The 15590-nt window shown below is 29.7% G+C and overlaps 2 protein-coding genes across 3 annotated transcripts; one reads left to right on the forward strand and one right to left on the reverse strand.

The window, feature by feature from the left end:
* The first annotated feature begins 9735 nt into the window (after positions 1-9735).
* On the forward strand, positions 9736-13065 carry LOC133819832 (alkaline ceramidase). 2 transcript variants are annotated; one of them, XM_062253186.1, is made up of 3 exons: positions 9736-9892; positions 10811-11134; positions 12108-13065. In XM_062253186.1, the coding sequence occupies exons 2-3, from the start codon at positions 10884-10886 to the stop codon at positions 12619-12621; spliced, it is 765 nt and encodes a 254-aa protein (XP_062109170.1). In that variant the 5' UTR covers positions 9736-9892; positions 10811-10883; the 3' UTR covers positions 12622-13065. The 2 variants fall into 2 exon arrangements, with proteins under 2 accessions (XP_062109170.1, XP_062109171.1); XM_062253187.1 differs by lacking the exon at positions 9736-9892 and adding an exon at positions 10109-10518.
* A 3-nt stretch (positions 13066-13068) lies between these two features.
* Positions 13069-15274, reverse strand: LOC133819833 (uncharacterized). Its single transcript, XM_062253188.1, has 3 exons — positions 14831-15274; positions 13471-13654; positions 13069-13373 (listed from the first exon to the last, which is right to left on the reverse strand). Exons 1-2 carry the CDS (start codon positions 15227-15229, stop codon positions 13484-13486), a joined length of 570 nt encoding a protein of 189 aa, XP_062109172.1. The 5' UTR covers positions 15230-15274; the 3' UTR covers positions 13069-13373; positions 13471-13483.
* Between the last annotated feature and the right edge of the window lie 316 nt (positions 15275-15590).

A 15590-nucleotide genomic window follows, 5' to 3' on the forward strand; every position in this document is an offset into this window, starting at 1 on the left:
GTTAAAAACATATCTCCAACAGTCATATTTCATAATGGCTTTGTGAAATCCAATCTCAAATGTGTAACATACAATCTACACATTATTGGGTAATATTTGGGAGTTACAAATTTGTAACTGATTTTGTAACTCTAAAATATGTCACATTTTGACACACACATGTGTCCAATTTTGTGACTCTCAATAATATGTTACAAGGTGTGAAAAGTCATATTTGTGTGACAAATCACATTTTGTCACATTATTTAATATAACATTATATTATATGTCATAATATAACACAAGGAGTACTAGCAACACAAATATATGTAGTTATATTTTTTTTTGGTAAAACTTCTAATGTTAATAAATCAGTGTAGCCATTAGATTCTAGAGTACTATATTTTAAAACAATTATATATTTTCAAAATGAAAAGTCATTTAAATATTTATACTTATATCATTTATTATATTATATATCTGTTGAACTATATACATAATTGTTTAACAGATATACAATGAGATATGAGATGAGATATAGGAAATTGTGAATTTGTGACAAAGAATTTCTAAGGCTAATTTATATTATTGTACTTACTATTATAGTATAGGAAAATTCTCAAGTGCTCTCTCTAAACAGGGGAGTACCATCCCATGATAGTTTAGGCACTTGAATGATTATAATCTAATTTTTTTATATGGCAGTATATATAATAGTTATAGTAGATATTTTACCAATTTTTTAGAAATTTACAGTGTCGAAATCAGAGTTCAAACATTATATGTACATACGCATGCATATAAAAAAAAGAAAAGCCAAGTGTGCAACATAATATTTGAACTTTGTTTTCGACGCCGTATATTATTTAAAATTTCTCAAAAATTGGTAAAATGCTTACTATAACTACAATATACATAATTATATATATAAAAAATTATAATTATAAATACTCAGGTGACAAAAATAGAAATAAATGTATTGTTACTTTATTTTTCAGAGGACTACTTGAGAAGCCTTTTATAATATATTTTTATGATTTTACTTTTCAATTAAGCCCAAAGTTGACTCGTCTCAGTGGAGAAATGACATGAAAAAATTAAACAATTAATTATACCAATACCGTCATGTCAAATTATAAATACAAAAAAAAAAGATATTTGATTTTATTATTGGTCCTTAAACTATACCATTTGAAGGTAAGTTTACTTTTCATTTCAAAAAAATTATATATTTTTGGAACATGTGTTTTGTTTATTTATTTGTTTGGACCCTGTATTTTAATAAATTAATTTTTGGATCCTGTGTTTTAATAAATTAATTTTTAGACCATGTGCTTTGGTTCAAATAGATCCCTAAATTCGATTTTAATAACCAAAACTTTAATGTAACAACCCAGTTTTTAGACAGAATGATTGTGTTTTTGTAACAAGTTGTTAGTTTGATGAATTATTTGTGATTTTAGTTCAAAATACTTTGATCAAAATTGTGTTTATGGGTCTATTTGAATAATTTTATAAAATATAGAGTCCAAAAATTAATTTGTCAAAACAAAAAATTCAAACATATAATGAGACAAAACAGATAGTACAAACTCTTAAAAATCAAAACAAAATACAAGTGATATTTATGTGTTAATATATGAATGTAATTAGTTTATTCCAGGAAAATGTCTAGTTTATTCGAACAGATATATTATTTTAATACCTTTTACATGGTAAATCAATTTAAAATTGTATTTTTTTTTTACTTATTTTGGTCAATATTTTTCTTAACAAAAAAATTATAAATATTTTTATTTTTTTTATTTAAATTCATTTTTTAGATTTATCAATATATTTATAAATTTTTCATTAAAAAATTATCAAAATTGGTGGAATGATGCAATTTTAAACTAATTTGTCATATATATATATAAGGTAATAAAATAAAGTTAATTAAACAATATGTAATAAGTTGGTTGTATGAATACTAAAAAGCATACTCTCTTTATTCAATAAAAAATCAATTTGACAGCAAAAAGTACTTGGGAATGTGAATTACTAAAAAGAGAAATTGAAAATTTAAGTGATAATAAAATAAGTGACAAATAATAGTCACATGTAAATATATGCATGACCATATAATATATATATATATATATATTTATAGACTATAGTAGTGACTATGTGACCCGGAATATGCTTATATAAGCTAGCTAGTGGACTTGCATATTGATTTTTATTATGAAATAATGAACGGAAACACATGTGAGATGTGAACATCCAAATTATATTTATATTTAATGGACAAGTAACTTACAAGTAACTTACAGCGTCATCACTTTAAGTTTTATTGGTGGGATTCTTCAGTGTTCTCGATCCGTGAATAGTTTTCGGCACAATTTTTTTATATGATCGTGTATATTGTAGTTGTTTAGAGCACCTTGCAAATTTTCATAAAATTCCGAACAGTTTACAGTACCGAAAACTAGGTTCAAACATGTTGCTTTCCACATGCATAAAAAAATTAGTCAGGCATACAACAACATGTTTGAACTTAGTTTCCGGTAATGTAAACTATTCAGAAATTTCTGAAAATTTGAATTCTACTATAGGGTTTTCACTTTAAGCCAAACTCGTGGGGTTCTCAGTATTTTCGACCCATAAATAGTTTTCAGCGCGATTTTTGTTATGACCGTGTATATTGTAGCAATTTAGAACATTCTGCAAATTTTCAAAATATATATATATATAGATATTATTCTTATTCCATTGGAATTGACCAGTATATGGTTGTTTATTGATGATTTAATAAACAGTCACGAAACCTAACTTTTCTGGTATAATCACACAGTGACCTATATAAAATCTATCTTAATTGGTCATAATAAAATAAAAGTACTAGATGATCCAATCTCAACTAAGTACATATATGGATAATTTGATATGTGTTCCAAAACTTGTCTCATTAAATGATTAAGATAGGTCACCCTAATATTAGAGACACAAAAATCGACAACTTATAATCTTTTCTATACGTTGTATTGTAACTTAATTTAATTAATTAATATATAATTACAATTAATCATATATACTTGATGTAGATAAGTGATAATACTTATACTACAAAACATAACTAACAAAAGAAATTTGTGTATATAGATATATAATGCTTTAAATGATTTTTCTAGCTTATCCATAACTTTGAATAACACATCTTCACAATTAATAGGCAGTTGGTGTGTTTTATTCTCTTAAATATTTTATTCTCTTAAATATTTTAGTGCCTAATCTTTTTACTTTTGTTGCTTTGTTTATTGTTCTTGTGCCTTTCTCTTTATGTGTATTATTATTAATTTGTGGTTATTCCAACTTAGACTCGTCGGTAGTTACAATTAAGAATGGAAAATTATAATGACACTACCACAAAAAGGAAAAAGGATTATTTCTCATCAAAGGACTTTGATGAGGACCAACTCTCATTATATATCAGGGGTTGTAACGTCGAGCAATACTTGATATCTTTCTGTTAAAGAAAATATCACATATAGAAATTGTGTGGGTACATTTAACAATACATAAGAGTATGAGTTACTATACTCATCACCAATTGATTTGATGAAACCCTATATTTCTTATCATGCACCTAATTCTACTTCTAAATTCATATTCCACATTTTAACACTTTCTCGTAATGACGTCGAGTAGCTCCTTTTTTATGATAAGCTTTACTTGACGTCGAGTAGATTGTAAATTCAAACCCACTATAATGTAAACTTGTAGCGAAATTGAGAAATAAAGACAAAAATGGATATCCATATCATACCCATGGTTGCAAAGCCCACCCGCCACCACGAAGCCTCCATTGACCCAAGGTCGCTGCTTAGTGTAACATCACGAGTTAGAAATCTTAAAGTTTCTTTTAAAAAAGGAAAGAGAGAATGATAGGAAGAATCAATGACGAGTTAGAAATCTTAAAGATTCTTTTTTAGTTATTGGGCCTTTCATTGACCTTTTTTTATGGTGTTGAGCAATGTTGGACGTCTTTTTGAAATTCTAAGATGTTAATGTCTTATTTGTTCTGATATATAAACGCGTATTTTTATGTTCATTATCTTTTGATATTATCTTAATTGAAAAAGATAGTAGTGTAAAATACATGAAAATGTAACAATGTTAATTGAAAAGAAAATGACAAGTCTTTTTTATTAAAATAAAAGTATGACAACACATTTAACATTAGTCCTCTATGCTTTGGTGGGATTATCTTTTTCAACCCTCATTTCTCCAAAGAAAATGACAAAATAAAAAAAATAAATTTATAGATATTTATGACTTTAAGGAGACAAAGGGAATCAATGGAGAGAAAAAAAATACATATATAAAAGAGAAATTGAACCATAAATATCTAATAAGAACAATATTTGAAAAATATATTCTATTAAAAATAATATTTGAAATTTATGTTTTGTTTATTTTTTGGACAAAAAATTCATGAGTATAATTGTATGCATTTATGCAAATATATTGTTGAGTAATTACAATCTTTGTGTACATGTGTTTTTAAAAATATTTGTTTAGTAACATTTATATTATTATATTGGTAATATTTCAAGTTAGTTCAAATGCTATTTTTATATGAAAAAAAACAATATTTAAACATTATTAATTATTAATTAAGGATTGGCAAAACAAGTCATGATTAATTGACACGTTAATTATAAAATTTAATAAAATATATAAAATAAATGAAATAATATTTTTTTATATAAATAAAATGAGAAACATAAACTTCATAAGTTATTTTAGCTTTTTTGTTAGAAATATTTTGTAAAATTCAACAAAACTAATCATTATATCGATAATTTAATTTTTGACATACCGATCACAATGACGATTTTCATTAAGGAGATCATAAACAGATAACACGATACGAACCTGATTATAAATAAGTTGAGAAAATAACATGAATTACTAGTTCATTCTTATTATTATTATTATTTTTAAATGACATCTTAATTATCACTAATAACAAATATAATAAGATCGTGTAACAAAACAACAATAACTACTAGCTAATGAAATAAGTATATTAAACACAATTTTATCTAGAAATATATTAAAATTAAATATCTCAAATATTTTATAATTAAACAAAGATTCATTTTAGCATTATGTACTAATAGGACACCGACCTTTGGAACCCTTTTCCAAAAATCGAAAAGATAAAGAAATAGGATTATTTAATATTGTCTTGTGGCCATAAAACAAGAAAATGAGTTGGTATACATTATTTTACCATTAAATGCATATATGGATAAATTTGTTGACCATTTGAACTTATCTTAGTCTCACTATTCAACATATCTCACCTAGATGAGGACTTTCATTTTCATGCACAATGGAACGTATTAATGAAAAAGTTTTTTTCTTAGGTACTTAGCCACTAAGAAAATAAAAAATTGATATTTCAATCAGAATCACAGTGATGTTTAGTATGAGGTTTGAATTTATGAAAGTAAAGTTAAATGATTTTTAAATTAAGAAAATGTGAAACTCAAATATTTAAAGGGGATAAAATTAACCTAAAATCAAATTAAAAAAACGAGATTCACTGGGAATCATAAATCCCCAAGTCATTAAAAATAAATTTATCAAACACGAGTTAAATTTAACTTTAACATTCTCATCAAACCAAATATCATACAAAACACCCATGTGATTTGACATTCTCATTCTTAAGGGGTTAGAGTTTAGGGAGTAGTCATCCTCATATTTTTTTTATATATATATTTTACATGTAAATTAAATTATATTTACCATAACCTAAAATTAGGAGAAAATAACAATAAAGTTTTCCTAACAAACTAAAATTATTATTACCCCAAATAGTATTTTCTGGCACCAATATGGGCATAAAGTATTAAAAATAAATAAAGCTAGTAGTGGTGGATGGGCCTATAAAGAACGATTTATTGGGCTTTGCTAGTGATGTTTAACAACCAATCCACATAGCAATCAAAGAACAAGATTTACACCACCATACATATTTTTATTTCATTTACACTTTTGCTAATATATATTTTTTTAATTTACAAACATAACCTTTTTTTTCTATTTATGATACCATAATGCTTACCTATTTTTGTTGTGAGTTTTACATATTACTATTTTTGTTTTCTATTTTAAAATTTTCCTTAGGGGTGTGAGTTATACATTTTATATTTTTGTTTTCTCATTCATTTTTGGTAATTTCTCCTCTTTTAGCCCACATCTCCTTGATTTATACTTCCCTTTAATTTGTGTTTTATATGGTAAATATTAGAAGGTTTATGGCTTCTTCTTCTTCTTCCATAAAGAGAAAAGTATGAGTTGAAGTTTCTACTCCTAAAATTGTCAAAATGGTGAGCAAAATAAAGAGCAAGAAATACTTTATCAAGTTTGGAAATTAGTTTAGACACTCAAAGTAGTTGAAAGTCAAAAACAATGAAGAAGGAGGAAGACCGATTGGTGTCGAAAAAATTCAAGGTCCATTGTTCATTCAATTTTAGGAATTTTGAAACCTTTTCTTTTCCAAATCTTTTTGTATATATTTTTTTAATTGTGAATATTTTTAAGAAATTTTTTATTATTGTCATTAAATATTTTTTTATGGGAAAAATATATATTTCTCGATCATAAAAAAAAAATGTATACCTCATAAATATTGCTAGGTCCTACTTTAAAATCGAGTGTTTGCTGTCACGGGGTACATAAGCACGCTCGGCAAACTTTGAACAAAGATAAGGTTGCGATAATATCCACTTTTGTATCCCATGACGAGATTGGGAAAAAAGAGCTCATCCCAACTTAAAATCTCTATAGATAATGGTTATGAACCCCATTTGTGGGGACAACTGATTTCATATTTTTGTAACCAATTTCAACTATCAAACAACAAAGAGTTCTCTTTGAATTAATATCATATAGCAGATTAAGTTATTAAAATGACTAAAATATAATATTTTAAATCATTAAATCTATTTATAAAGTTTTAGGCTTAATAAGCACACCTCAATTTTAATCAATTAAAATTCTATTTTTTTGTCTTTAAATTAAATCACTCTAATAATTCACTTTCTTCAATACCTAGAACAAAATCATACTCTAATGAGAATCTTTAACTTCAATAATATTTTTGTATACAAAACAAGATTCTCAAACTTTTCAAACTCCAATTTGAGTTCTTTGGAGATAATTAATTTGAAAGTTGGGCAAGAGTCCATGTTTATTTAAGTTACACATTTTTTTTGTCAATCTAGGTCTCCTAAAAACAAAGAAACCAAATGTTTAAAAATTCAAGCATAATTTTTAGAGGTGGTGTCTATTGAGAATGTGAAATGAGTAAAATAACATTCTCAATTTTACATCGAACAACTATTAAGATTATTGTAATCACTCATTATCCTAATAAGTAGTCATAAAAAATGTTCATGTAAATATAATGACTTGTAGGATTATGAATTATATTTTTATAAATAATATTTCGAAGTAATATAATTTTACAAAAAAACTTGGCAGGGATGGAGGAGAAAATTTGAATGTTTTCATAAGTTTTTTTTTTTTTTTTTTTTTTAAAATTTAAGGTTATTTTAAATAAAATCATAAAATAAAATAATTTTTTTATTGAGTAACTAAGCTAAATCAAATCATGGTATTGTTTAAAGAGATATTAATCAAATCATGTATTTTGAATTTCTCAATCTAAATCTCCCAATTTATACTTTAAATGGTAATATATTGTGGTATACATTTTGTTCATCTTTTAAGAAATTATTTTAGGTTGATTTTATATGTAAAGTTGTATTAAATTGATCCAAAACCTAAATTGATCTAAATTAGTTGTTGGCAAATGACAACCAAATATAAATTGTACTACAAAATAAATTTAGAAAGAATAAAAATTAAAACATAATTAATAAATAAGTTGCAACACAATAAAACAATCAAGAATGTCTAAAAGCATAGTCATTAATTAGTTTTTATTTGTGGTGTAAATGAAAATTATAAAAAAATAATAATAACATAAACATATGTGTGGTGTGTTGCAACTTGCAATATTATTTGAAACAACATTATGTGAGTTTATTTGTATATGGTTTGCTAAAATATTTGATCACATTGTCACCATTGTATTTTTGGGCGTATTTGAAAATTACTATGGTTTTGTAATTACTAACCTAATAATTATACATCCAAGTAATTAGACTATGTTTTAAAATATATGATGTGTTCGGATATCGTATAGTAATTACATTTGAGTTTTCATTGCCATTTTTGACAATTTAGTTAATAATTACAAAGTAATTTGTTTTTCAAAATAATTACACCAATTCTAATGCTCCATTTGAAAATTGTAAGGTATGATTGAGACTCTTTTAATCACCTCCAATTACATAATTATAATGTAATTACGTGATAATTCTCATTAATCACATCTAATTACTTTCTAATCGCACCTTTAATTAATATAAACACTCTCTCTGTAGTTACTAAAACTTTAAAATTGTGGCTAAAGTACTTAATATTTTTAAAATGTTGCATTTTTATTCCTAATATTTTATTTTTAGCAGTAAAAAAATAGGTATAAAATTGCAATATTTTAAAAACATTGAGTATATTTACCGCTAATTTTTTTTTGAGTATAAAAGTACAACATTTGGAAGACATTGAATATATTTACCGTTGAAAAAAAATTAAGTATAAAAGTGCAACATTTTAAAAAAAAAATTAGATATTTTAACCGCAATTTACTTTATTTTTTAATAACTTATTGACTCACCTTAAAATTGAATAAAAAATATACTAAGAAGTGGATTGATTATATCCATGCAAAGTCCACACAAGGACTTGCAAAGTGAAAATACGAGTAGCTAAAAAATTAAGCCACTAATATGAGATAGAGTTGTCATTCAAAATTTAGACAATAAAACTTGTATAAAATACACCAAAGACTCAATTTGAGCAACTTAAGTTCCAAAAAAAAAAAATCCCTCTAGAAACCACGAGGTTTTGAAATTTTGATCGAGAAAATATATGTGAATGGCAAAGCGAAGGAATCGTCTCAAACGTCATTCATCTTCTTTCTTTTAATTTTAGTCCAAATTAATTTGAATAAGACTCCAAAAAAAATCAAGTAATTAAGTTAAAAATTTACAATTTCATTTAAATTAATTTTGATCAAAATTGATATCAATTTTTTTTATCAATTATTGATTTTATACCAAATTATCATATACAAAGTGGTATATTCCTATGTAAATCACCATGCAATCCAACAAAAATATAGTCCACAACACCACACTAGCAAGCATAATATTTAAAAATAAAGTTTAATATTTTCAACAATAATTTTATTTTTGGCAAAATATTTTCAAAAGAATAATTAATTATTAAAGAAAAAGAAGAATATTCGAGAGTGAATAAATTATTATTAGTTAGAATAAAGATAGACGCGCCTAGAGACCCTTCCACGAAGCAAGAATCTGTTCTTTCAACACGTGTAACGACGTGAAGGCATCAAACGAGCTTGAGCCGACCTGAGCGTGGGAACACGCGCACCGCGACGCGTTGCGGAAACCACATCGTCCCCAACACTAAAGCAACTCCATGAGAATCCCATAATCCACGTCTCTTTCAATCTCAACCGTCCGTATCTCCTTAATCGAACGGTCCACGTCGTTCACTCACGCTACGTATTAATTCCCACGCGCCACTCTCGGCGTCCCTAATTCATTCTCCCAAAATCTGAAAACTCAATTCGTCACCACTTTAGGGGAAATAAAAAAAAATAACCTAGAGAGAGAAAGTAGAGAGAGAAAGGGGGAAAAGCCAGAAGCAATTGGGCAAGGATTTTTGAACGAGTGTGTAGATCTCTCTATCTCAGTGGGCAAAGGTTAGATTTTCTTGATGTCGATTTCCATCCACTTTCTTATCTCGGCGTCGCTATTGAGAAAGAGGTTTTGATGTTTCAACATTGATTGATTTAGGTTTCTTGTGAATTTGTATTTGGAAGAATTGCTTCCAATAATTTATGATGTATATATATATATATGTGTGTGTGTGTGTGTTGTGTGTTCCACCCAATTAGGTTTACTGTTGCTAAGCCTGATGTGCCATTTAATTTGCATCATGAATTTTGTTTTCTCTGTTGATTATTGGAGTTTTTAGTGAATGTTAGGTTCTTATTTGGGTACCCCAAATATTGCATTGATTTCAGTTATTTAAGCATGGAAAGTAGTTACAAATTTCTAGAAATTATATCCCAGAATTTTGTTTCTGAAAATTTGAGTTCGTGTAATATATTGCTTTGAGTTGCACTATATGGGCAAGTGCTTATTTCGCAAAAGCTATTTGTTTCAGTGTTGTGTTATTCTATTTGTTTCCTCACTCCTTGAGTAAGACTAAGAAGAGACTCAGTAAGAGCGTTATAATCGATTTTGCTGCCTGAACACGTTCAATTGGAAAAAATTTACCCTGGTTCCAAGTCTTTATGAAACTCTAGTATGAAAATAAACTAAGGTGATTTTGGTGTTTCTGATCGTTCATCTTTGTAGAATTCTACACTTGTGTTTTTCTTTACCCTGTGTTTATTTATGACTGAAACATATAACTCAATGTGCCTTGAGAAGAGTTCGCATTTCTTTTTCCTTGTACTTGGGGATGCTTTTTAAACAAGCATTCCTGTCATTTGTTTTCTTCTCTCTTTTGATGATAATGGAGGGACATTGATTCTCCCCCATTTGGAGCATTTAATGGTTCTTTAGCTCCTTCCTTTTTCATTCTATTATACTTACAATACTCAAATTTGCAGGTTTATGAACTCAACATCTTGAGTGAAGAGGTCCCTTAAGTGAGTAATAGGCCCTGGCTGTAATCATTTAAAAATGGCAGATGAAGTTTCTAGCTTTTGGGGCCCTGTAACATCCACTGATTGGTGTGAGAGAAACTATACACATTCTTCTTATGTCGCAGAGTTTTTCAACACCATATCAAACATCCCATGCGTTGTTTTGGCACTCTTTGGTCTTATAAATGCTCTTAGACAGCGTTTTGAGAAGAGGTTTAGTGTTCTTCACCTATCTAATATGACACTTGCCATTGGGAGCATGGTGTACCATGCCACTTTGCAGCGTGTGTAAGTATCTTCTTTGTTTTCTTTTTTGTTTTTTAAATATCCTAACCTTGACCATCGACCATGTAATACGGGCTTAATTAGTTCCTACATTTTGTCTTGAAGTACTGCAGCCATTCTTAATTTGAAAGTTGAAAGTTTGCTTTTCCCCTTATCCCTAGTATGCAGATAGGAACTCTTCTTCCAAGTCCCTAGCCTCTTAAATTTTATTTGTATCTAACAATTTAAGGCTTCTTTCGTCACATTGTTCAATGATTGATTTGAAGAGGGAGGTTGATTGGCTCGATAGCCAAATTATGCCTTTTGTTAGTCTGTTTTTAACTCTTCATGTCTCTGTATCTACCAAATGCATTTTCAGAGCTCAGACATTACGATCCTCATTTTTCTTAATAACTTAAATATGCAGGTGCTCTGCCATCAGTCTATTTGAAATGTCTCTCTAATTTGTACATAAAAGACTGAAGGAAGTGTGCTTCCTCTTCCATTATCTGGAAGAAAAATAAGTCATACCTGCAAACTAGAAGTTAGTGTTCTGTACTTAGAAACCAACTCGTAATTAGTGTGATAAACCTTGTGACTAGAACCTATTTTATATTTCACCATATATTAAGCAGAAAAAGGCATAATAATAGGGTTTGTCTGGTAGATTAAATATCAAAGATGTCAGTTTGACAAGGTAATGGGAAGGAAAATATATTGTCTGCTCTCTTCCGCGAACATTTTTCAAGCCCGAAATCTTTTTGAGATTTCAAATCACCGATCATCTAATTTTATCTACTTGTTTTTCTTGTGAACTCTTTTTTTTTTTTGGTGCTGTTTTGACTACTGATGAAGCTTTGGAAGTAGATGTGTGTATCAATTCAGTTTCCAGCATTTATGTGTTGCATATTGAAGGGCTTGCGCCCAAAATCTTTCTTATGGTTGAAATAAATGGTAGCCGTGGAATATAATGTCTGCCTACTTTCTCTATTTTCAGACAGCAGCAAGGGGATGAAACTCCAATGGTATGGGAAATGCTGTTATATATCTACATCCTCTACTCGCCAGATTGGCATTACCGGAGCACAATGCCCACCTTCCTGTTTCTGTACGGTGCTGCATTTGCTGTTTTCCATTCACTGGTCCGCTTTGGAATTGGCTTCAAGGTGCATTACATGATCCTGTGTCTTCTCTGCATCCCTCGGATGTACAAGTACTACATACACACAACTGATGCACACGCAAAGTGGCTCGCAAAGCTGTATTTGGGCACCATATCCATAGGGAGTTTTTGTTGGCTCTTCGATCGTTTTTTCTGCAAGAACATCTCTTATTGGTACCTTAACCCACAGGGTCATGCTCTGTGGCATGTCTTGATGGGTTTTAATTCTTATTTTGCCAACACTTTCTTGATGTTCTGTCGTGCCCAGCAACTGGGTTGGAATCCAAAAGTAGTCCAGTGCTTGGGTTTTCTTCCTTTTGTCAAGGTACAGAAACCAAAGACCCAGTAAGTGAATCTTGTCCAAAAACAAAAGAAAAGACTCAGTTAGTGAGTTTGCAGTGCAGGAAAAGAAGCTTTCTTTATTTTTCTTTCTACTACTCTTCACTCCCACTCCATATTTTGAAGTAGGTGGATTGTTTTTTCAAGGCCAGCATTATAATTCTTTGCTTCGTTTTACTTGATGGATGTTAATGATAGTTTGGAAATGGATATGATAATCTTAACATCTTATATCACAGAACTAGTGTTTTTTATCAAACAAATGAGAGGAAAGGGGTTATCTAGATTTGGAGAAAGGATCTTTTTGATAGTAGACTGTGATCCTCATCCACCAAATGTTAGTTTTCTTTAGCTGATCACTTTGACTAAAGATCCATCAAAAGCTATATGGTGGCAGTTATTTCCATTTGGATTATTGTTGAATTTTTGTCAGTACAAGTTCCTTTGAAAGTAACTGTTTTGATCTTAAATTTTTTCACTTATTTCTTAAATTCGAACCAATCCACTTACAAGGAAGAGGCAAGCAAAACATGGCCACCATTTTGACAAGATTAAACAACACAAAAGGTTGCATTATATTAGCAACGGATTAAAGGAAATAGCTATAGTTTTTTCTACTTCAACCTATAAAATATTAAAGCTGAAATGGCATTCCACACATGCAATGGTAATTCATCTCTTCTCTAGCTGCTATATCGATTTAAAAAAATCGTTGTGGCCATCAAGTACTTTCTAAGGGCATCCTCAGATTTTTCCATGTACCTACAAAACAACGGCCAAAATGTGTGACTGCTTTCATTTATGAATTTTCTGTTATCAATTCCAAAAGAAACAAAGTGTGGCTCTGATAAAAATTTACATTTGTTATTATATCATAAGGGTGTTGTGTCAACAATTGCTTCAAGTATTTTCTTCTCCAATCCAGATTGGTCAACCCATAGGGAACTCTTTCGGCGTAACAGCTCATTCTTCTCTTTCTTCTTTTCTTCTCTAAGTTTCTCTTTCATCCTCCAATTCTCAAGCTTCTCTGCTCTTTCTTTCAACTACAAACATCAAAGGATGTCAGACTCAGAGATGTCACAGGATCAACAATAAGAGAAAAAAAAATTCACCGAATACAACTTTAAAATATCTTTTACACGTATAGTTGATTATAAGATGAATACTATGACATTTACTAATAGAATTTAGTGATATTACCAAACAAACATGGATTTGAATCTTTTAACAATTTCACACAAATATCATAAGCCAGAAATTATGCAAACTCACTTTTCGAACTCATATTCTAGATTGGATCATCAATCCTTTTTTGTCGATAAATAAAATAAAATAAAATAAAGAATATCATACAAGCTACAAGCTTACCTCACGAGGGATCAAATTCTACACTATAAAGAAGCAAACCATAAGCCTAAGTTTCTGAGAAAATCTCATAGCTCATCCGGGTACAATGCAAACAAAAAACCCCAAATTTTATACCGAAATCGTATAATTGAAGACTTCTAATTTGCACACGCATGGAGGAAAATGTTTTAGGCACAACTTTATGGTAACAAAACACTGAACAAGCTTCACAACATAAACTTTAGCAACACTACAACGTAAGCTGCATTCATCTGACTCCAAACCTTAATATTTATCAAAGGACAATGCTTTACTTCACCATATTTTGGGCATATGCTTTTCACCTAATTGCAACTCAACATACAACCCAGAACAAGTATTGTTTACTGAACTACCACACTACAAGATTTTAAAGCATCCATGGAAAAACAAAAATGATGGAGAACCTCTAACATTTCCTATAATTTGAAACCCAGGTTAGCATTTTGATAAACATTCAAATCTCACTTGCATTCTCCTTAAATCAATCTAGTTTGAATTGACTTTGACACCTTTACTACAACGAAAGGATATCCTTTTGAATTTCATCGCTTTAGTGCATCAATATAAGCTAAAGTAGATGAATTTGACGTTTTCTTAGTATGTTATTCATAATCGAGTTTTTCCTATAGAATAGTTCCGAAACAGTTCAACTTACTTCCATAATAATCGAAAATGAAAATCTAAGTGTACTCTAAATTCCCACAAAATTGTCTCGGAAAATCAAACAAAATCTGTTCTTTCTCACATTGTGAATTAAAACTAGTAAAATTGCAAACCTAAGCATTCGAACAAATACATCACATTGAAAATACATTAGAGAGAGAACATACCAGGGTTTGGCGGAACTCCTGCTCGGCGACCTGGCGCTCCTGAGCTCGAGCCTTTGCAGCCTCAGCTTTAAGTCTCTTGCGTTCCTCGGTTTGGAGCCTGAGGGCCTCCTTGTGGGCTTCGTCCTTGCGAAGCTTGTCGAGCCTCATGAGCTCGACCTCCTTAATGTACTCCTTGCGGACCTCCTTGACTTGTTTAGCGTAGTCCCTGCGGAGCTGAGCTAGCCTTTTCTCGGCCTCCTTGGGGTTTTTTGGAGCCTCCCAGCTTCCGATGTAGGAGTTGGGCTCCAAGTACGTGTGGTTCTTACTGTGATGATTGTGGTGCGACGGCTTTGGGGCGCTGCTCGTGGAGAAGAAACGCACCGTTTTAGAGATTTGGGACAGAGAACGAGAGGACGCCATTGTTGAGGCAGAGAGAGAGAGAGAGAGAGTGAGGAGTTGGGATTCTGTGATGGAGCCGAGTTCAGTAGGGTTCTTCTTTTTTTGATATTTGAGCAAGCCCAATTGCTTTTAATGGGCCAGCCCAATAAGTTTCAGAACTGGGCTTCGTTGATATACCAACATAACTAAAGTTGTATATCCATTTTAGAGTATTCATTTAAGTTTTACCAAAATTTATAATTGAAGTACGAATTATACCCCTTTTTCTACTTTATATTTACAACATAAAATCTCCAAAGAACTTTAAAATATAGCAAAATAGAGTAAGTTGCATCATCGTACATTTACAATTGGTTGATAATTTAATTAAACTGCTTATGTG

The sequence above is a fragment of the Humulus lupulus genome, chromosome 2 (assembly GCF_963169125.1).
Source record: "Humulus lupulus chromosome 2, drHumLupu1.1, whole genome shotgun sequence".
Taxonomy (NCBI): domain Eukaryota; kingdom Viridiplantae; phylum Streptophyta; class Magnoliopsida; order Rosales; family Cannabaceae; genus Humulus; species Humulus lupulus.